The sequence below is a fragment of the Hoplias malabaricus genome, chromosome 8 (genome assembly GCF_029633855.1).
Source record: "Hoplias malabaricus isolate fHopMal1 chromosome 8, fHopMal1.hap1, whole genome shotgun sequence".
Lineage (NCBI taxonomy): Eukaryota > Metazoa > Chordata > Actinopteri > Characiformes > Erythrinidae > Hoplias > Hoplias malabaricus.
This window is the reverse complement of record NC_089807.1, coordinates 36,899,973-36,922,569: the sequence shown is the minus strand read 5'-3', so window position 1 is coordinate 36,922,569 and position 22,597 is coordinate 36,899,973. Positions and strand designations below refer to the sequence as shown.

The 22,597-nt window shown below is 40.9% G+C and overlaps 1 protein-coding gene across 2 annotated transcripts; it reads left to right on the top strand.

Annotated features, from left to right (window-relative positions):
* The first annotated feature begins 908 nt into the window (after positions 1 to 908).
* On the top strand, positions 909 to 10,185 carry si:ch73-109d9.1 (uncharacterized). 2 transcript variants are annotated; one of them, XM_066679322.1, is made up of 7 exons: positions 909 to 1,045; positions 2,719 to 3,067; positions 3,586 to 4,148; positions 7,129 to 7,206; positions 7,908 to 7,997; positions 8,114 to 8,218; positions 9,846 to 10,184. In XM_066679322.1, exons 2-7 carry the CDS (start codon positions 2,791 to 2,793, stop codon positions 9,936 to 9,938), a joined length of 1,206 nt encoding a protein of 401 aa, XP_066535419.1. In that variant the 5' UTR covers positions 909 to 1,045; positions 2,719 to 2,790; the 3' UTR covers positions 9,939 to 10,184. The 2 variants fall into 2 exon arrangements, with proteins under 2 accessions (XP_066535419.1, XP_066535420.1); XM_066679323.1 differs by lacking the exon at positions 909 to 1,045 and adding an exon at positions 1,531 to 1,656 and having other exon boundaries at positions 9,846 to 10,185.
* The last annotated feature ends 12,412 nt before the right edge of the window (positions 10,186 to 22,597 follow it).

The window sequence follows — 22,597 nt, the reverse complement described above, 5'->3', positions numbered from 1 at the left end:
TTCTAAAACACACTAAGACATCACATCTTGAATTATTGCCATTTTAAATGTTACGTAAATTAATAAGAAACACACACTAACACGCTGCAATGTCAGTGTCACTGCAGAGCTGAATGATCCACCATCCAAATCAAACCTGCTGTGTGGGAGTCCTGACTATTGAAGAGGGTGAAATGGGGATCAGAAAGTATGCAGAGAAACAGGTGGACTACAAATTTTCAGCAATCAGTGGTCAAATTGCACCAAAGTGGCATAATTCATTAATGCTGTATTTATGCTGTTTAATTCTTGTGCTATCTGCTAAACAATATTGTTAAATGATTGGCATCACGCAGCCCTCTCAGGAGCATCCAGAGCATTGTAATATACACAGTCATACCAGAATATTACAACCACTAATAAATGGAAACCTTTCTGCTGAGTTTCTGATCATATCAGGGGGCTGGTGTGGTTCAAGTGTGTGTTTTACCCTTGCACTCAGTGATTCTGAGTGGGCTTTGGACCAAACATGACCCTCAATAGGATGTCGCAAATACAGAACGTGAATGAATAAATGTTCCAGTTCACTACAATTAATGGAGAGATCACTGATACAAAATTACATTTTATAAGCACCTGATCACAATATTAAGCCATTATTAATGTCACCACAGTTGGACTCACTGCCACTTAGCTCCACATTCTTGGGGGTGTGAGTTCAAACCCCACCTCGGGTCACTGTCCATGAAACGGTAGACTTGCTGTGCAAATTAGTGTATGGGTGTAAGTGTGTGATGCCCTGTTATGGATTGGCACCCTGTTCAGGCCATATGACCAATAATTTTAGGTAGGCTCAGGTCCCACTTCAACTCCATGCTAAGGGCTGTGTGTGTGTGAGAGAGAGAGAGAGAGAGAGAGAGAGAGAGAGAGAGAGAGAGAGAGACAGAGAGAGCCTCCCTGCCTGTAGGTGTCAGTAAGTGTATAACCTCCAGCAACAGCAATAACAAAAAGACTCATAAACCAGCAGGTTTCCATCTGTGTGCTGAAGCATCTGTGGATGTACACAGTGAGTTTTATAATTAAATACGTATTTGTTTAATCATTAATTGCATAATTCATCGAGTATCCTTATGTTGTCTTCTATTTAGTTTAATTCACCGGGCTTTGATATGTATTTGTCAAAAAGAGGTGCGAATTAACGTTAGCTCAGGGCTAACAACCGTTACTACTGAATGGACAGTAGTTGTACAATAGAATAGACAATGCTTGTCTTTAATAGCAGTTATTCACGAATATAGTAGCTAATATAAGCAGAATTTGAACTCTGGCGTGTTATAGTGTTTACTCGAATAAAAACAAACCAGAGTGCCACATTATATGTTTAGTTTTCCGAACCAAAGACATTTTAACGGCAGTTCTAAAGGGACTCTGGGGACTCATACATATCGCGATATTTCCATTTTTGTCTATTTTTCAGTTTATTAGCTGAAACGTCATTTGGACACAGCAGCTGTTATTCACATTGTGTGAAAATTTCACGGTGGATAGAAATGCCCCCAGATTATTTGGAATATATATATTTACATTTAGGTCCATTTTAATTTAAGTTACTGTTTTGGAGATACATGTTTACACCGGCAGGTCTAAATTATGTTAAACTCATTCAGAGCTCAAAAGGTAGCGGTATTTTATTAATTATTGTAAACCAAAAAATAAACCTGAAATGCCTACGTACTCCCTACATAGTGCCCTATGCAGATTTTATTTATTTATTTATACCGGGGAATTAATTCGTTATGTTGTGCGCTATGAAAGGAGTAGGGAGTGATTTGAGATGCAGCCCAGACAAAGTGTGTTATGTTTTCAACGGTCATGGCTCAATAGGGGCGTGTCTGTAGTGGTTGTTGGGGGCGTGGTCATGTCTAAAGGATCAAAGCTTCCTCATAATGAATTTGTCATAACTTATTTTTCCAGTTTAAAAACGGTTAGATATGTTTAAAGTGTAACTCCACATGTTTAGCTTCATTAAGAATGTGCAGATGCAGATATGAATATGCATTTAGTCCCTTCCTCCATCCGCACCCACACCTTTGCCAGGAAAGTCCTGCAATTGAAGTTGATGGGATTGATAGATTTGTGATGTATGAAAACCTGATTGTATGAATTTTCCATGCGAGCACTGTGGAAATGCTCAACCATGTTTTACAAGGTTAAAAAACTTGATTTGCCCTGGATGTGGTTTTAAGTTCATAATCTAGGCGTTTTACTAGGATAACAGATAATGTATTGTCCAATGCATTCAAAATGTTTTAGAAAATAAAAATGAGTAAAATAATAAGCCTGCCGTTCACCTGTCATCTCCCAAATTATCAAGTACAGAGTCTGTTTTGGGTGATACCCCTGTTTGGAATCTTAAGACCGATGAGTGAGATATTGCCTTTGTAAAATGTCCCGGTATGGATTATTGGTTTTAGCTGTGGCCTTAATATTTTTGGCTCACTCAACAGGTTGCTGAAATGATAACAAACTAAATATAAAACCGATTTGAAAATTTGTTGTAGAAGTGTTGGGAACACAAGACGAGAGCAGTAGTAAATTTCAGCTCACGTGTCTGATAGAAACAGGTGCTACGTGTTATTATTAAGAGACATAATTAGTTAACTATTAATAAAACCTTTTGTATTATTAATGGTAAATGCTTTGCTTCTGAAATAGTGACCAAATAATTTGTGTTCACAGGCACTGAGAGTTCAGATACCGAACCTGGATCCACTTTTCCCTAAATAGGTACATTATAACAAAGACAGAAAAATGGCAGACACCCTCATCGTCACCTTCCAGTCCCAGCTCTCCATCGTTATGGAAACCATCCTCAAGTCGGCCATGTTTGAGATCACCAAGCTGGTGGAGGACAGCTTTGTGGAGGAAGTGGGTCATGCCAAACAGGAAGTGGAGCTGCTAATGCGAAGGCTGCAGTTTTATGAGAGTAAACTGAAAGAGAAAGAAAAGAGAGTGCGGTGTGTGGACTGTGATAAAGCTACAGCCAATGGGGAGAGGACCTCAGAACCACAAAGAGAGGCACTCTCAGGTTAGAAGAACAGTGGAATATATTTTAAAAAATAAATCGAATGAAGGCCTGCACCCGTCATGATTAATTTCTGGCATGTTTTCATTAACTTATTTTTTAATTATTGAACACAAGACATATTTCCAGACTAAAATGGAATAATTATTTAAATAATAATAATAATAATTGCTTGTTTACAAGTAAAAATGACCATGGCAAATTGATAAATAAAAAATTCAGTTGATTATTTAAATACAAGTCAATTTAAAATGCCTTAGGTTTTATTTCTGTGAATAAAACACAGAATTTAACCTAAGAATGTATTATTTCCTCATATTTTCACTGCACATTTCTAGCTCAAAGGAAATGTAGACTAAAGTACGATAAATATTTGATATTTAGGATCTACTAATGAGATATATTCCCAAATAAAACACACAAATTCTTAGAGAAACTGATGCATTTTCTGTGTGCATGTTATTACTTTTATTGGCTAAAAATACTCACCAAACCAACCTCTCCTGTGTGTTCTGGTGCAGGTGCAGATACACTGTGTTTCAGCCTGAGCTTGAGGGAACAGTCTGGAAAAAGGCCTCCCTTCAGCGAGGTGTGGAGATCTGCAGAAAATTTAGACTTGTACACACCTTCAGAGACAAACACTCTCATACACAAGAAGACAGACACCCTTGAACAGAGTGGGAAACAGGACTCTACGTCGAATACCACAGTGCAGCTTCCTCAGCATGTTTTACAGAAGCTCCTTCCCAGTGAAGGAGTGACAGAAGTTCAAGAGCACTGTACCAATTCAAAGCCCAGAGAAAGTCAGCATAACACACCTGTGATAGACTTTACTTCCAGTAAAGAAATAGATTTGACCCAGTCTAGGCTAATACAGAGTTCTCCAGAGGAAAACACGGATGGTGATCTGGCATCTTCTCCACCATACTCGGCTGTGAAATCGGAGCTTGAGCCGGATCCTGTTCCTATTAAAGAAGAGGAGGAGATGCTGCCCGTATGGGACTGCACAGATGACGGTGTTCCTGTGGAAAGCGATATGAATCGCAGAGACATCGAAGGATCCTGGAACCGTGAGGAGACACAGGTAGATAATTTTCCAAATCTAACTACTCTCAACATGCCAGATCCAGCTTCATATTTAATGTCCTATTCAGTCAAGTGTAACCCAGAGATGTCTGAAGGCATCAAGGCTGAGACTAGTCAGTCAGCTCACTTTCCTTTGGCTCTCGTTCCTGAGACGTCCAGTTCACTTGAGCAGATTGAAAACGGACACTTGCTTAATTCAAATAGGACAGGTTTTCCAGAAGGCTTTTTGGTTCCTCAAGACCTTGGTCCAGGTGAGAAGGTGTTCCTCCCCGTCCTACCGGCTGATCATTTTCCTCAGAATGAGCGTCTTCGTTTGCATGAAAATGTCCATGAGAAGCCACACCGCTGCGTCCACTGTGGAAAATCCTTCGCTCAAGTGAGTCAACTGAAGGTCCACATGCTTATCCACAAGGGTAAGAAGCCCCTCAGCTGCCCCCAGTGCAACAGAACCTTTGTTCACAACTTCGAGCTGAAGGACCACCAGCGACAGCATTCAGGAGAAAGGCCGCACGTCTGCACTCACTGCGGCAAAGGCTTCACCAGGCTGAGCAACTTCAAGCAGCATCAGAACATCCATACCCGAGAGAAACTCTTCAGCTGTACCCACTGCGGCATGAGGTTCAATAGATCCACTCACCTGAGAGTCCATCTTAGAAGACACAGTCGAGTGGGGAAGAGCTGTCATTGCTGCCAGTGCGGGAAGACCTTTGTGTGCCTCAAACAACTCAAAGGCCATCTCCTGAAAGTCCATGGAACAGCTATGAACTGAGATTCCATCTTTTGGCATAAAATTCTTAAATTATTTCCGTATATTTCAATCAATATGCCCAGCCTTAAGTTGGAAGCCCAATAAACAGGCTGTGCAATTTCAGAAAATGCACTAAACCCCAACCATTATCCTGATGGAGTTTCACGAAGGACATCTTCATATGTCTGGAGCAAATAAGGATGACCACCTCTGACACACTTTAGAGGGCTTCTGTGAGCATTCACCACTAATCACCCACAGTGAGAAAGCTGAAGGATTCTGCACCTTTTATGTCACATGTGCAATACGATGCCTTGCATGTTATTTGCTGACGACCATTTGTCCTGTGGGTTTTTGTGTTAACGTATTCCTCAGAAAAGAGAATAATTTCCGACCTTCGTTATTCACCCAGTCACATTTAGCTGCCGTATGTTTAGAGACTTGTTATGGTGAGGGGAATGATCACTCCTGTAGTCCATCTGTTCTGCACCGCTCTGTTTTTCTGTACTTCAGTCAATCGTAATAATAAAATCCATCTTGAAACAAGTGAAACTAATGGAGTGATGGACATATTTTTAGACAACGTACCCCTATGCTTGTTTCTTTTACGCTTTGGTCCTTATTGACTTTACAAACCTCACTGGGACAAAAATGGATTCCAAACATTATTTCTTAGCCTCTCCCTCTGACATATTTACCATTTTTCTCATGCTTTCATTAGTTACTGATCTTCCAAACAGTTGCAGTTAACACATATTGGATCATCTCATTAACCTGCTCAGACAACACCGTCACAATCTTATGATTAAAGTTGAACTACCGGATTTGTGATCAGTTCGACTACAAACCCCCCTCCTATATGGTTTGTAAAGACTGAAGAAGGTTACTGTACGTGGTCAACCTTAATTTTACTGTACATTACCAGTGTTAAATGTTGAGTAAATCATGGGTAACGTTAAATAATCAGTAGGAAAAGTGCAGTCCTTGATGGATTGGAAGAGTGGGGTCCAGCATTTATCACTCTATTATAACTACAGGACATGTTAATTAAATAAATTGTCACCAACATAGTCTTGAAGTGAATGGAGACTACGGTCATTTGATTTAATAAAGAATCATTTGGCTGATAAAGAATATGGAGTATAAAACTAAGCTTATCTGAGCTTTGTTGACCCTTGGACCTCTACCATTTTGATCTGCCGTAATGACACTGCGTGTTGTGATGGATCATGACTCGGCTCGGGATGTAATAATACAGCCCTGTGATTGGCTCCAACTACATTTGACCTTTGCCCTTTTTTATTACACGCAGAAACCATCCAGTGTTTGCTTCTAAATTGTTCACACGACCCCTTAGTTTAATCAGTGCTTAATCTTTTCTGATATTGACACAACCATAGGCAAACGTTTGGAACCCCCTGCTCAAATTGCATTTTTTGTTCTATTTCAAAGTGACATAAATATTAATACGTTCATTTAGAGTGAGCAAGCATACATACAGCATTGTTCTACTATGTGTAATGCTGTGTCTCAATTTATTTGCATATATTATTTCAAATATTAAGCAAATGAACAGTAATTGTGCATTGAACCTTGCTGACATCTGTAGAAGATGTGTATTTATTTTCCTGAATATGCTTCCCCTGATGAAGTAAGTCACTGGGATGTTTGAAAATCCTTATACTGTTCTTATTAATGAAATATGAAATGAATCTATGAATTTATAATTTTTCATTTTCCCTATAAACATGACCCAGACATTACCAAGTAGACAGAGTGTGGCTAGATCTCAGCAGTAGGAGGTGCTGCTGCACTTTAAACTCTTCCGTGGTTTGCACTGCAGTCATTCCGGTGGTCTAGTATATCTTTTTCCTTGAGTTGTTATTTGGACCCTTCATACGTTCATAAATAAAACCATGTTGTCTTACCTCTGGCTCCTGTCTTCTCCATTCTGTTAGAGAGACAAACTCATCTCTTGCCTGATCAACTAATCATTATTTCTCACACTTTCCCAAAGATACCCGGTTACAGTTTACTGAAATACACTGTTTTCTTTGTATACACTAAGGCTGCTATTTAATTAGGAGGCTCTGTTAATTTAGCAAAATAATAAACCTGTGTTCTCACAAAAAAGGTTTGATAAAAAATGTGTCAGAATGAAGTTGGAGTATTGATCGAATTGTGTGTGTGCGTGTGTGTGTGTGTGTGTGTGTGTGTGTGTGTATTGCAGCTGACCCAAGATCCACCTGCAAACCTTCCAGCAGAACAGATGAAAATGCACCCCACAAGCAGGCAGAGGACATTCAGTGTAAGTGTAAAATTACTTTGTTGACCAAAAATTAAAATTGTCTGTCATTTTACTGTGGCCTGGTGGTTTGGGAACTGGGCGTGTAACAGAAAGGTTGTTGGTTCGATCCCCAGAGCTGGCAGGTCATAACCGAAGTGCCCTTGAGCAAGGCACCTAACCCCCAACTGCTCCCTGGGTGCCGTGGCTAGGGCTGCCCACCGCTCCGGGCATGTGTGCTCACTGCCCCCTAGTGTTCACTAGTGTGGTAAATGTGTGTTTCACTGCACAAATTGGGTTAAATGCAGAGAACAAATTCCTCTGTGTTCAAGCACAGTGTCCAATAAAGTGATTCTAATTCTAATCCGCTGTCATGTTCAGTTTAGACAAATTAATTGTGATTATTGTGTACTGTATGTGTGTGGGTACAATGAATATGTGCAGAGACTGATGTTGGGTCTTCAGAAAATGGAACACCAATGCTATGTAGCCCAAGACTGGGGATTATATTAATATACTAATTATAACTTGGGTCCAGTACCTTTACACTTTTCTAATGTTTGTATCCTCACAGTGTAAATATGCAACACTGTTCTGTGTTCCTTTTAAACCCTTGGTAATCAACACACACTGCATTGTCTTTTCACATTGTTATGTTGTCTATAAGTCACTTATTGTCTTTCTTTACTTCATTTGTATTAATAGTGTTTTGTTTCTATGTCCAGGTGGTGGCAAGGGAGATCCTGACCCAGTTTCAGGTTTGGCAGAGAGCATGCTATAGCCGAAACATAGAATGGGGCCCAATTACAGCAAAGGTGATGTCTGTGTGTCATGATACCATGAAGTCTAATAAATCACTCACTGTTACCTCATTGATTCTGAGGCATTCGGAGGGAACACAGTGATTAATGTGTATTCTGTGTGCTTTCAGATCATCTCTGCTTTACCATACTTATCTGGGAGGGAGACTGAGGTGATTGTACGTTGTACAAAAATGCTACATAATCGCAGAGATTACCTCAGAAGGAGAGCTAAGGTAATAAACCTGTATGGGCTTAAATATATATTTGAAGGCTCATACAAACACTGTTATTGGTTAAGATTAGGCAAAAGAATGTTTATCGGTATCGATCACACTCAGAATCCACACCTTGAATGTTCCCCGATGATGTCTAAGCCACTCTTCACCAGTTTGGAGAAATACATGTGCGAATTATTATCACAGGACCTTTTTAAAGGAAGAAACCCACTCCAATGCCATGTCTAGGAAAAAAACGAAAACCACACCATACACATATACAACAGGCCTCTTAAAGAAACACAGGAGTCTGTTGTAAAATGTTTGATTACGTAAGGTGTTCTCCACATGTCTGTTTGAGTTTTCTCAAGTCGCTCCAGTTTCCCTGCACAGTCCAAACACACATCAGAAAGTCAACCGACTGCAAAATTGTTCACAGTTGTGGGTGAGTGTGTTACACCCTGTGATGGACTGGCTCTCTGACCCTGATCAGAATGAAGCAGTTCTGAAAGGTGAATGTTAACACAGGATATTCTCAGGCTGTACACCCATTTTTGCCCTGATATGGACTTTCTGAGATATATCAGTAACCAGTTTTACTTTGTAGCTTTTGAGCACCTCATGATGTTGGCTTGTAACTCACTGACCCCTTCATTCTCTCATGTTTAACAAACCTTTTTTTACAAGAGGTGATAGTCAGTGCTTGGCATCAATGACTTTGTTAGCATTTAAAAAAATAACAGTACAATTATATGTACAATGAGTATTAGAGTTGGGAAGGTTAGGTTTGGACTCTAAAAATGCTAGTAGGGGTACAAATACATTTTAAAGCACTTTTAGTAATGTTTAATTGTAATTCAAAATACAAACATTTTCCTGCTCTTTTGTCATTTTATGGTAACTGTTGCGTAATATTAAAAATGAAATTTGGAAATGAAATAATACAAAAAACTTTAATTTTAATACTCTATTTTCACAATCATTAATCAAAATCACTATATTTAAATTGTCTAAACCATATACAATTTTAAGGTTATTTTTTGACGAATAAAAATGTAAAAACTGTTGTCATTTTTAATGATATGCAACATTCATTCATTCATTCATTCATTGTCTGTAACCACTTACCAGAGCCTCCCTGGAATCACTGGACACAAGGCGGGAATACACCCTGGAGGGGGCGCCAGTCCTTCACAGGGCAACACAGACACACACATTCACTCACACGTACGGACACTTTTGAGTCGCCACCTACCAACGTGTGTTTTCGGACTGTGGAGGAAACCCGGAGGAAACCCACGCAGACACAGGGAGAACACACCACACTCCTCACAGACAGTCACCTGGAGGAAACCCACTCAGACACAGGGAGAACACACCACACTCCACACAGACAGTCACCCGGAGCAGGACCTGGAGCTGTGTGACTGCGACACTGCCTGTTGCTCCAGTGTGCTGCCCTGATATGTAACAGTTACCATAAAATAACAAAGAAGTGGGAGAATGTTTACATTTTGTTTTATAATTATATGTTACACAAAAAGCTTTTATACTTATTTGTACACCTCATCTTTTAGTGTTTCTCATGCCTGCTGCACAGAACAGCACAACTTTTGGCTAATGATGTTTTGTCTCCACCTTTTAGGAAGCCTTTCTGGAGAGAAACGCCTTTCCTGTGGCACAGAGATATCTTGTTCAGCTTCAGAGAGGTGACATCATGCAACAAATGAATCTGTAAATACATGGGTTTGTGTCTGACATCCTGCTTTCTGATTTTGACTCATGGTTGAGCATCCATAGCTTAGTACTGTGTAATGTCTGTCGTCTATTAAAGTTTCATGTTTATTTATTAAGATCAGCTGTCTGTCCCGTTTGAGTTATTTTAATATTAATAATTAGGTTGATGTCATTATTGTTATCAGTAGTGAGAGATGAGATATTGGACGGTGGCATTTATTTTTGTTTGGATTTAGAGGTTTTTCTGTAGGCGGGGCCAAGAAATAATCACAACGTTTGATCAATAAATGCTGCATAGCTTCAAGGATGTCTGTTGTCAGTGTCCACTAGAAAACCCAAGGAGCTCTGAAATATATTCCCTCATTAGTCACTTTATTAAATGAGCAATTAATCCTTTGTTCCCTCAACAATACGCAATCAAAGGCATTGTTTACTATATTGTAATTTTCTACTACAATGTAGAACAACACTGGTGAGTGTTGTCCCTAAATGAACCAGAATATACTCCATAGAGAGGGTCCCCCACATGGGGGCGGGCATGTTTAAAACAGGTGTAATTTGTAATAGGTTTAGAATTTAGGAAGAATGTAAACATGTAGGTATTTTTCAAATTTATTCATAAAGATAAAAGGTACTTTAATGTGCTTGCAATGAGATCATTAAGAAACTAAAGGGAGATCCTGGTCCTAAGCCGAGTAGTTATTAAAGCAGCGGATAGTTAATTGTTCTGGCCCGTTTTCGATGAGTTAATGTCCAGTGTTATCTTGAGCTTGATTTCCAGATTTTCAGCTAAGCCTTTACAAACCATGGGTTTCCATTAGAAAAGGACCCTGCCGTCTGGACTAAGCCACGTAATTAATTCCTTCATTTTCTGAGGATCAACCACATTAGTGAGTGCTGTATTGAATTGTTGCACCACCAGAGGGAGTCCTTGTCTACTTCTGCTTAATCTCCAAGGTTCATTACAGGCCACAGAGGCTTTCAGAACCTTTGACAGGACACAAGCCAAGATCTCTGAATTTTAATATTTAAGTATAAATATGTCAGCCATGACCTTAAAGCCACCATCATGCTTCTACACTGATTTTCACTTTCTCTCCATTTTATCAGCTTCATTTTGTACACACTTTCACTGTGTCCCCATTTTATCAGCTCGGCTGACCATACAGTTGCCTCCTTTTTTTAGTTCTACATTCTGTAGTCCGTCTATTGCTCTGCATATTTTGTTACACGTTCTCCGTTTTCTTTCACCTAAAGAGCAAATATTATTTGGGTGATGGCTCTATTACAGTATTGCTGTGACACTGATGTGGTGGTGGTGGTGTGTTAGTGTATGTTATGATTGTATGAGTGGATCAGACATAGCAGCGCTGCTTAAGTTTTTAAACAACTGTGCCACTGCTTGACTGAGAATAGCCCAGCAACCAAACATATCCAGCCAACAGTATCTTGTGGGCAGCGTCCTGTGACCGCTGATGAAGGACTAGAAGTTGCTAGCTGGATGTTTTTTGGTTGGTGGATTATTCTCAGTCCAGAAGTGACACTGGTGTTTACAAACTCCAGCAGCAGTGCTGTGTCTGATCCAAACATTTCAGCACAACACACAACAGTGAAGTCATTGAGGATGACTCTACTGAGAATTATTCACCGCCCAAATAATCCAGACTCTGTGGTGGTACTGTGGGAGTCCGGACCATTAAAGACTAGAGGGATAGGGGGCTAATAAAGTATGCAGAGCATCAGCTGAACTACAGGAAGTTAACGAACTGAAGAGTGCATCTGTATGGTCATTGGAGCTGATAAGATGGACCATAAGTGCAGAAACAAGGTGGTTCTAACGTTATGTTTGATCAGTGTATATAAGCCATTTATTCTAGAGGCTGTTATTGTAGGAAATGGAACCAATTGTCTATTAATACACTTTATTACTATATAAAAATACCGTTATATGAGCTGGTGTCCACACACTATTTGCCACATAGTGTACATTATGTACTTCAGTTTGAGCATAAATAATGACCATTTATTTCATACTATTACTATTAGTCCCTGCGTATCTGATTTAAGACATTTCATTCATTCATTCATTATCTGTAACCCTTATCCAGTTCAGGGTCGCGGTGGGTCCAGAGTCTACCTGGAATCATTTGGCGCAAGGCAGGAATACACCCTGGAGGGGGCGCCAGTCCTTCACAGGGCAACACAGACACAAACATTCACTCACACCTACGGACACTTTTGAGTCGCCAATCCACCTACCACTGTGTGTTTTTGGACTGTGGGAGGAAACCGGAGCACCAGGAGGAAACCCACGCAGACACAGGGAGAACACACCACACTCGTCACAGACATTCACCCGGAGGAAACCCACGCAGACACAGGGAGAACACACCACACTCCTCACAGACATTCACCCGGAGCGGGAATCAAACCCACAACCTCCAGGCCCCTGGAGCTGTGTGACTGCGACACTACCTGCTGCGCCACCGTGCCGCATTTAAGACATTTGTTAGTTTTAAATATATTTATTTATAAGTTATCTTCAAGTATGCTTTCTTCCTAATTTGGAACCATTCAGGGATTTCATAAATTGGTTTCCAAATCAGAAAAGTTCTTTCCCAGCTGGAAGCAAAGAGCAGTAGGTTCTTTAGTGTGAACCTGTCGAGCTAAAGAAGCTCCAGAAAGAGCTCAGAGCTTCAAAGAACGTGTTATCTCACAGTAGAGCCATACACAACGTGTTATATAAATAAATAATATGAAATGAAACAGGACCGTGCCCCATTGGTGTGTGTTTCTGCAGTGCGACACGAGGCACGTTGGCTACTGTTCATTAGCTCAGAACTCAACATCAATTACACACTTGTATCATATCTCACTCTGATCAGAACCCACTGTAAACAAAGAATAAACAATTACCCTGTCCTGACTCTTCATTAATTTACAGCTCCGGTGCTGAATTTAGCCAGAGAATTGGTGGAAATCGCCATAGGTAAGATATGGTATTTATGCTCATGAGCTCCCCCTACAGTTGCAGAGTAGAATTAATTTTAACAGCACTGTCCTGAAATCAAGGGGAAGTGAGGTTGAGGGTGCGTTCCTACCCTCCTCCAGAAATTACATTTACATCAGTTTCTGCAGTGCTGAGCCTGGAACAGCAAGGACAAAGGCCCTGTTCTCCTCATTACAGATCAGTGAAGCATCACAGTGTTTTTGACGCTGTAATCTTAAGGTAAAAATATTACATACAGTGACTTTAACTCAAAGGGATCTGTTTGTGAGCTTTATGCTTAGTAGATGGACATTATATCATTATACAATGGATTTTTTAAATGTATTTAATACTGTTAGTGAATACTTACTGTACACCCTCCACAATTGGTGATCCTTCCAGAGAGAGCCACAATATGAGAGTGCCTTGCTTTTAGCTGTATGCTTTTCAGACATCCACCAACTGGTCTTCTTGGCAACGTACTGAAGCGATTAGCCTCTTCTTTTGAGCGTGTTGAGGAATTTGACAATGCCGGTTTGCTGGTAGCTTGAAAATGTCAGCGGCAGGCTTTCGCATCAGAGCCGCGGCTTCTCGCAGTGGTCCTGTCTATGAGTAAGCTGGGATAAAGATGGACAAATAAATACCAGGCCTTTGTTGGACACTAATAACACCATGTTGGGCCTTTGTGTATGGAAGGGTTTTACAGCTTGTTCCAGAAACTTTGACAGACACAAAGACAAGAGCGTATATCAACTTTAAATTGCACATCATGCCTTTAAACTCATGCTCTAACAGCAGCAATGTTTTACCCATCACCCAAACCTGTGAATAAGCATTGCATAAGTCTCACTGAAGACCTACTTTGTAATGGGACAAGCTGTTGTCACAGTTATAAACAGAAGTGGGACACTAAATTGTTTTGTACGGAACAATGTGACCTGAAATAAACTATAAGTTGGAGCCATTTAACAATTTAAGAAGCAAGGAGCTAATTTAAGGACAGGATGTCCAAAGAGTGGACTGGAGAATGACCTATTTTCAATTGGTTAAAACACACACACACACACACACACACACACACAGGAGAACAGAAGCTGCTGTGATGAATGAGGGTAGATATTTCCAGTGCAATAAACATAATCATCAAATAAGCCCTTAAAATGAAAACGCATATATGCGAATATTTTGGTAAACACTGTTTAAGCCTAAAATGACACTGTTTGATGCTCTCAGTTTAAAATAAAGCAGTCACTAAAGCATTTCTTCTGTTAATTAGGCTGTAATTTTCATCTTAAACTCATAAACTGAAAAACTCATCTCCACTGCTAAGACTGGACTAGCGAGCAGTGCTAACAAATGCTAATAGCTGATTAGCCATAACTTTATAAAACCTCATTGTTTCTACACTCACCATTCTTTCTCTCAGCTCCGCTGACCATACAGGATTTTTTCTGTATTTCTACAATTAAAAGACTGTAGTCCATCTTTGGCTCTGCATACTTTATTATCCCACAGGACCACCAGAAAGTAGGTATGATTTGAGTGGTGCAGTGACGCTGACATGGTTGTGGTGTGTTAGTGTGTGTTGTGCTAGCAGGAATGGATCAGACACAGCAGTGCTGCTTGAGTTTTTTAACCCAACTGAGAATAGTCCACCAACCCAAAATATCCAGCCGACAGTGTCCTGTGTCCATTGACGAAGGACCAGTGGACGACAAACACAAACAGCGCAGCAAAAGACAAGCTACTGTTTCTGGCTTTACATCTGCCAGGTGCACCAATGAGGTAGGTGTGTCTGTTTGAGTGGACACAGTGTTAAAAAACTCCAGCAGCACTGCTGTGACTGATCCACTCATACCAGCACAACACACACTACCACACTGCTCAATGGAGCTGGGAGAATGGACAGTGAGTGTAGAAACAAGGAGGTAGTCATAATGTTGATGGTGTACATTAATAGTGTCATTCATGGTGGGTTTATTGTTGTATTATTTTTATTTATTTATTTTCAAAAGTGATGCCGAATGCTGAATTTGAAAATGGTCTTTTACTTGATCGGCTTTAGCTGCATGCCCTTCTGTCGAACACTGATGGGTGGTGACCACATGACTCTGAAACACTGGGTCTCAACTGTGGTACATGCACAGGAATTACTGAATAACCGAATACTGAAAACGTTTTCAATTAATTTTGTGAATTACGTTAATTAATTTGTGTCAGAGTTTTCACAATTCTTTTGAAATAAAATAATCTGTTTCACATTAACAACATGCCATGTAGGCAAACATTAACTGAATGTTCTGAGACAGCGCACAGCCACAGTATAGAATACTGCCACCACAGTTTCCAAATCCTAGCAACTATACAATGCTAGCTTGAGGACCGCAAAAGCAAGTATGCCACACAAAACCAATGAAGGACTTTGTTTATCAGTTGCCAAAGAGATGACAAAACCAAGACCAAGTACTGTAACAAAATGGGTGCTGACTCAGAACTGTTTTTTAAAGCTCACTGATTTAGATCCTGCCTCTGCAGTTGTACAGGCATTTGTATGCATGCTATGTATATGTTTTGTGTGTGTGTGTGTGTGTGTGTGTGTGTGTGTGTTTCGGTGATAAGACTTATAGATAGTACTTTGAGGTTTTGGTTTGATAATGAGTGGTACTTGGTCTAAAAAAGTGAGAACCACTGCCTCTTAACACATGATGGCGAATGAGGAAATGAGCATTCACATAACCAATAGAGCACAGCTATAAAATAATGCATGCAGACTGACACAAAGAACAACTGTAATCACATCCTACCCCTCTAAATAACCAAGACAGAAGGTATGGCTGCATCGTGAGAGCCAAACCACCCACTGCTCTGTCCCCATCCCCTTTCTTATGCACGCACACACACACACACACACACACACACACACACACACAGAGCTCAGCATGTGTCACAAAACATTCATGGAAAGTAATGACACCATATTGTTTGACAGTGATGGCTCACACTGTTCTAGGGCCTTCTCTGCTGTTCACACCCTTCTAGAACGTTTTTTGGAACCGTACAAAGCCGAATGCCTACATTAGTAAATATATATTCACTGTGTTGTCCTCCACCTGAATGACCTAAAAAGATGACTATCTCTCTAAACAGTTAAACTGCCAAAACAATCTTCATAACGCCTTATTTTCTCTGTGCTACAGAGAACACACAAATATATATGTATATATGAATGACCTGCTGTCAGAATGCCACATCAGCATCGTCGTCATTACACCTTTACTGCTTCCTGCTAACTGCATTATGAGCCTTGAGTAACAACAGAGAGTGTTTAGACTGACCCTACTGGCCCTTAGACGATAAGTACAGAGCTGCTGACAGTGAATATATTGAGGGAAGGTGTCAGTTTGGAAATAGTCGAATGATTTGAGAGGGAAGCAGAATTTTAAACAGAGATGGGATGAGCTGACTTACTACATTGTGCTAGAAAGTCGATACTGGGAATTAGTTCATTTATACAGGGCACCGGTCCATCACAAGGCACCACACACTCACACCTATGGACACTTCTGAATAATCTGACCTCTTACCAGCATGTGTTATTAGATTGTGGGATAATGCCAGAGCACCCAGAGGAAACCCATGCAGACACAGGGAGAACACATCACGTTCCACACTGATAAACATCAAAGGCAGGGTTTGAACCCACAACCTCGCAGTCCTGGAGCTGTGTGAATGCAGCAATACCTGTTGTGTAATAACTGCCAATTCTAAAATTAGAAACAATATTTAGACTCTTTTTCTTCATTCGGAGTGATCCAGAATTTTCTATTTCATGCATGATGTTCTCATCCATTCTTAAGGTTTAAGAATATCTCCTGTTCTACACTTTTGTCTTCCATTTAAACTCTTCTAGAACATCTTCTGGAAAGATCTTGAATTCACACTGTTCATGTACCCTCTCGCCGGTTCACACTAATCTCCGATCTTCTCCATGATTCACGACGTTCTGGAATGTTCTCCACCATTCACACCATTCTAGAAGGGTTTGGGAGCTCAAGCTCAAGTCTATTGCAGACTTTCTAATGTTGTTGTTTGTTGGGGAATAAACCAAAGTCAATTTTCGACACCCACTGAATGATTCTAAGTAAATTCTTTTTTGCAGTTTCTGCCTGGCTCCACTTTAGGGGAGGATAATGATCTGTGAAGATGATTATCTGTCTTTGAAAAAACCTGAACAGCCCTCATCACTCTTTACTTTCTCTGTGATCTGGAGAATAAATGGGTTTTTAAAGAAATCTTTGCATTGCAGAGAAACTAAGAAAATGGATATGAATGACCTACTTTCAGAGTGTCACGTCATCATCGTTATCATCATCATCATCACACCTGAAAAGCGCTGCTCCCTGCTCACGGATGAGTGTTTATTCGTACGCTACTCTACTAACACACTGCTATTCAAAATCTCTTCATATTTATGTTCCTTATTATTTTATACATATTGTAAATTAGGTTTTTGTCCCCAGTTTCAGTCATAGTCACTTCCAGCCAGTAATTATGGTTCATTTTTCACAGTATCCTTTGGACACTAAACACAGAAGCTGACCATTAACAAGCTGTTTTTTTATTTATTGTGTCAGGATCACGGGGACTGACGGAGGTGGACACACTTGCTAAAACACAGTGACTAATTTTATTTACAACACAAGATAACAATACAGAGACAGACTAAGATAACTAGACAGAAATACTTAAACAAAGAAAGACTGACACAGAGAGACTTGGACAGGACGACCTGGACAGAGGGGCTTAGACAGAGAGAGAGGGAACAGGACTGACAGGGAACTGGACTGACAGACCTAGATAGATAGAACTAAACAGAGAGAGCTTAAACAGACTAAACCTAGACATAGGGATAGAAAGACAAACCTAGACAGAGAGAACTGAACAGAGACCTAAACAGAGAAAGAGCTAAAGGGGAACTTAAATGAAGGGAACTTAAATGAACACCACAGACAAGGGACACCTGGACTGATAACGAGGGGGCGGGATTACAAATGACACTGACAAGGAGGAGGAAGAAAGGCGGGACATGGGCGGAGACATGGACAATAGCAAACAGAGCCATGTGCCAAGTGAGCACATGGCAGGGACAATAGACACTACAGGACAAGGGCGTGACATTTTGTTAGACTTTAATATTCCTTCTTATCAGGGCGGCACAGTGGTGCAGCAGGTAGTGTCGCAGTCACACAGCTCCAGGGACCTGGAGGTTGTGGGTTCGATTCCCGCTCCGGGTGACTGTCTGTGAGGAGTTGGTGTGTTCTCCCCGTGTCTGCGTGGGTTTCCTCCGGGGGATCCGGTTTCCTCCCACAGTCCAAAAAACACACGTTGGTAGGTGGATTGGCGACTCGAAAGTGTCCGTGAGTGTGTTTGTGTCTGTGTTGCCCTGTGAAGGACTGGCGTCCCCTCCAGGGTGTATTCCCGCCTTGCGCCCGATGATTCCAGGTAGGCTCTGGACCCCCCGCGACCCTAAAATTGGATAAGCGCTTACAGATAATGGATGGATGGATTCCTTCTTATCATTGTTTGTGTTTTCACTGTAAGGCTGAAATAATTTTCTGATAAATCATTCATCTTCTATAAACAATTCATCTAAATCAGGGTCATGAGGGGACTGAAGCCCTCCTGTATTCATTGGGCACAAGGCAGAAACACACAGGGTATCACATACTCACCTTTGCACTCACACACTCTCACCCCTGTGTACAATGTCACACACCCAGTCATATATCGCTTATTTTAAACTTAATTTAACATTCAGAGCTGCTGTGGCACATTGCCAAACACACTACCCTCTATTTTATGATTAGAATTAAATAATTCTGTCCGTTTTCCTTGATTTGCTTAAGAATAAAAACAAAGTGTACTTTAATAAGAGTCTAAACAAAAGCTGAGAGCTTTAGAAGCTATTTTTGTCTTGAAGTGTATGTTGTAAATCAGCATCATTAATGCTAATGAAGATGTGTTTATAAAATGAGTGCAAAGCCACAGGAAAATAATAAAAGGCATATCACAGTCGCCTAGTGTCACGCCTGTATCTGCGGACGCCTCGCTTCCTTCCTCACTGCAGGACACTCTGCCACTTGAGTATGGGAAAGACTCAGAGAACTTCAAATCCCATGATTCAGCTGATGGTCACCTGACAGCACTAACCAATAGAACTCCTCTCACACGTTCCAAGTCACCCGAGTTCTAATTCACAGCTGTTTCGGTTTTAGCTCAATTACTCACTCACTATATAAACCCGGACTCTTGCTTTCACTCGTTGCCAAGTATTGCTAACTCATGTTACGTACCGAGCGACCTTTATCTCTGAAAGCTTACCCGTGTATGACCCTTGCTTACGTTTCTCTGGACTCTGTGTTTTGGATTACGGACTGTTACTATTTACTACTTCGTGTGTCTGACCCTAGCCTATCCCTCACTATTCTTTGGATTGCCCATTTTGTTGTAATTGTCTTCTCTCTACGGTGTGCTTTGCACATCCTGAAAGTAAAGCTCTTTTTGTTAAACACCCGCGAGCGTCTCTGTTGTTTACCAAGCCTGACACCTAGGTTCAAACACAAAGACACAATTTAAATGTGTGGTCGAGAGATTTCATCAAAGAAAAAACAACCAATTAGTTGCAAAGACACTTTGTCTGTAATGTTTAAATCTCTATAAAGTTCAAAAATAAGGCAATGTGTTCATTCATTATCTGTAAGCGCTTATCCAGTTCAGGGTCGCGGTGGGTCCAGAGCCTACCTGGAATCATTGGGCGCAAGGCGGGAATACACCCTGGAGGGGGCGCCAGTCCTTCACAGGGCAACACAGACACACACACACATTCACTCAAACACTCACACCTACGGACACTTTTGAGTCGCCAATCCATCTACCAACGTGTGTTTTTGGAGTGTGGAAGGAAACCGGAGCACCCAGAGGAAACCCACGCAGACACAGGGAGAACATACCACACTCCTCACAGACAGTCACCCGGAGGAAACCCACACAGACACAAGGAGAACACACCACACTCCTCACAGACAGTCACCTGGAGGAAACCCACGCAGACACAGGGAGAACACACCACACTCCTCACAGACAGTCACCCGGAGGAAACCCACGCAGACACGGGGAGAACATACCACACTCCTCACAGACAGTCACCCGGAGGAAACCCACACAGACACAAGGAGAACACACCACACTCCTCACAGACAGTCACCTGGAGGAAACCCACGCAGACACAGGGAGAACACACCACACTCCTCACAGACAGTCACCCGGAGGAAACCCACACAGACACAGGGAGAACACACCACACTCCTCACAGACAGTCACCCGGAGGAAACCCACACAGACACAGGGAGAACACACCACACTCCTCACAGACAGTCACCTGGAGGAAACCCACGCAGACACAGGGAGAACACACCACACTCCTCACAGACAGTCACCCGGAGCGGGAATCAAACCCACAACCTCCAGGCCCCTGGAGCTGTGTGTCTGCGACACTGAACAAAGCAGCTGTTGTTCACACTGTGACTCCATGATGAACGGACCAGTAGAAATGCTCCAAATTACTTGGAATAAAATCCTTTCTTACCTTGACTTTAGTTGAAAAATAAGAAGGTTATTATTTTGTAGATAAAGCTTTATCTTTGGACAGAGACAATAAGCCTTATGCAACATAGCTTCCTGTTGGAGGGGTCCTAGTAGCCATTTTACAAGCATTTCTTCAATTAATATAATCAAATGAAATGTTTCCCCCAGTAACTCAGCAGTGTTGGCTCTCATTACAGCAGAAATGTTGAATGAGTATGGGAAACGGCACAGTTGCTGCACTTAAGCATTGCCACACATTGGGTGGCAACACTGTGTGAAAAGAAGTAGAAAAGTTGGCGAAGCCAAATTCATTATCATTAAATGAATAACAGCATTGTGTTCCCCAGCAGCGCAGACCTGAACCAGGCTTGACAGTTGCAGTTATAGCTGAGTCGTTCAGGCATTAATTTTGTCCTCTTCCAGTCTGTTTAATGCCACCACAGGTACACCTCTGTACTCAAGCAACTCAGGGATGTCAGACACTGCCAAAAATAATGATAATAAAAAAAACTCGCTTGGAAAAGATAAGTAGGGACACTCTGTCTTAGAATAGTTACTTTAAGAAGAAGACTATTCCAGAATGGATCCTCTGTGTGCGTCAGAGGTTTGTATTATTACTCTGCAAATAGAACATACCTCATCATTATGCTGTCTGTGAAAAAGCAGTTATATTTGTGCATCTCCTTCCTACAAGAGACTACAAAATCAGTGCTGAAAATTGAAGTTGTCTTTCTCTGAATGTGATATGAATGTATATACATTTCTGATCTAGAGTTTAGATTATCTGACACCACTTAAGAATCAGACTATCCTTATTGAGGTTTATAGATTAGGTTATTAATGGCTATTAATTATGTGGTACTCACCTTAAAATCATTAATAATCAGCTATAACACATAGATAGAAAATGCATCACTCTACACTGTTAAACCTCAAAGCTTGATAGATACTTATCTTATTTTTTCCCATCTGCCCATTGTGATCAAAGCTGGTGGTCCACTGGTGTTTTGCTCAGCTTTTTCCTGGGCAGAACTCAGGTGGATTAATGAAGATAAGGAACCACTTTTTAGCAATTTCCTGATTTCTCCTATATATATAAATGTCTGTCTTATAAACAGATTTTAAGCCATTTAAAAACCACTATACATGTAGTGTTTTAAATGGAAAACTATTATTGTATAGAGTTCTTATTCCAAAACACAATCTGTGTGGTAGCAATGGGGACAACATGACCTTTTAGATGCACACTATAGTATAAGAACTATTAGGCTAATACTAGGGTGACCAGATCTGAGATGGTGAAAAAGAGGACACATAGTTTGGGCTGTTTTGCCGTTGTATACTTAGCTGAACCCATGTGTGCTTTTACGTCCTTTACACCTTTATTTGCTACACAAAACATGGGAATTTCTTTTTTAATTCATCCGAGAACTTACATTTACGTTTCGGCATAGCTGCTCGAGATGAGGGTAGGTACATGAGCTTTCCCTCTGACGTAAACAAGGACTACTGACGTGCAGACTGACCAATTAAATGTTTACAGAGAAGGTTGTCAACCAATAACGGTAGCTCTACAGTCAGACCGTCCAATCAGAAGATTTTAGGCTACTTCACCACTCCCCTTCTCACTCAAGTGAACCAAACGGAGTAGGGGAGGGCGGGACTAGTTTGTGAACAAAACGCTTCTCTAAATTCTATGTAAGCTCTAGAAAAACAAAATCCCGGAGGTTTGTGAAACGATTAGCTATGGTGACCAGACGTCCTCTTTTACTCTGACATTTTTTTAAGTCTAAAAAAGAGGACATGTCCGGGTAAAAGAGGACATCTGGTCACCCTAGCTAATACAGCAACAGTAACCGACTCTCAAATATTCACTTCAGGCGGCCATGACACTCTTGCTAACAGAGTAAATAGCTCAGTAGCATAGATTATACGTTAGAAGCACAGCAGAGAAGAATATCTAAAGATATTTTCAAAAATAACCTGACTTTATATGTTCAGAGAAAACTTCCACTTGAGTGTTTTCA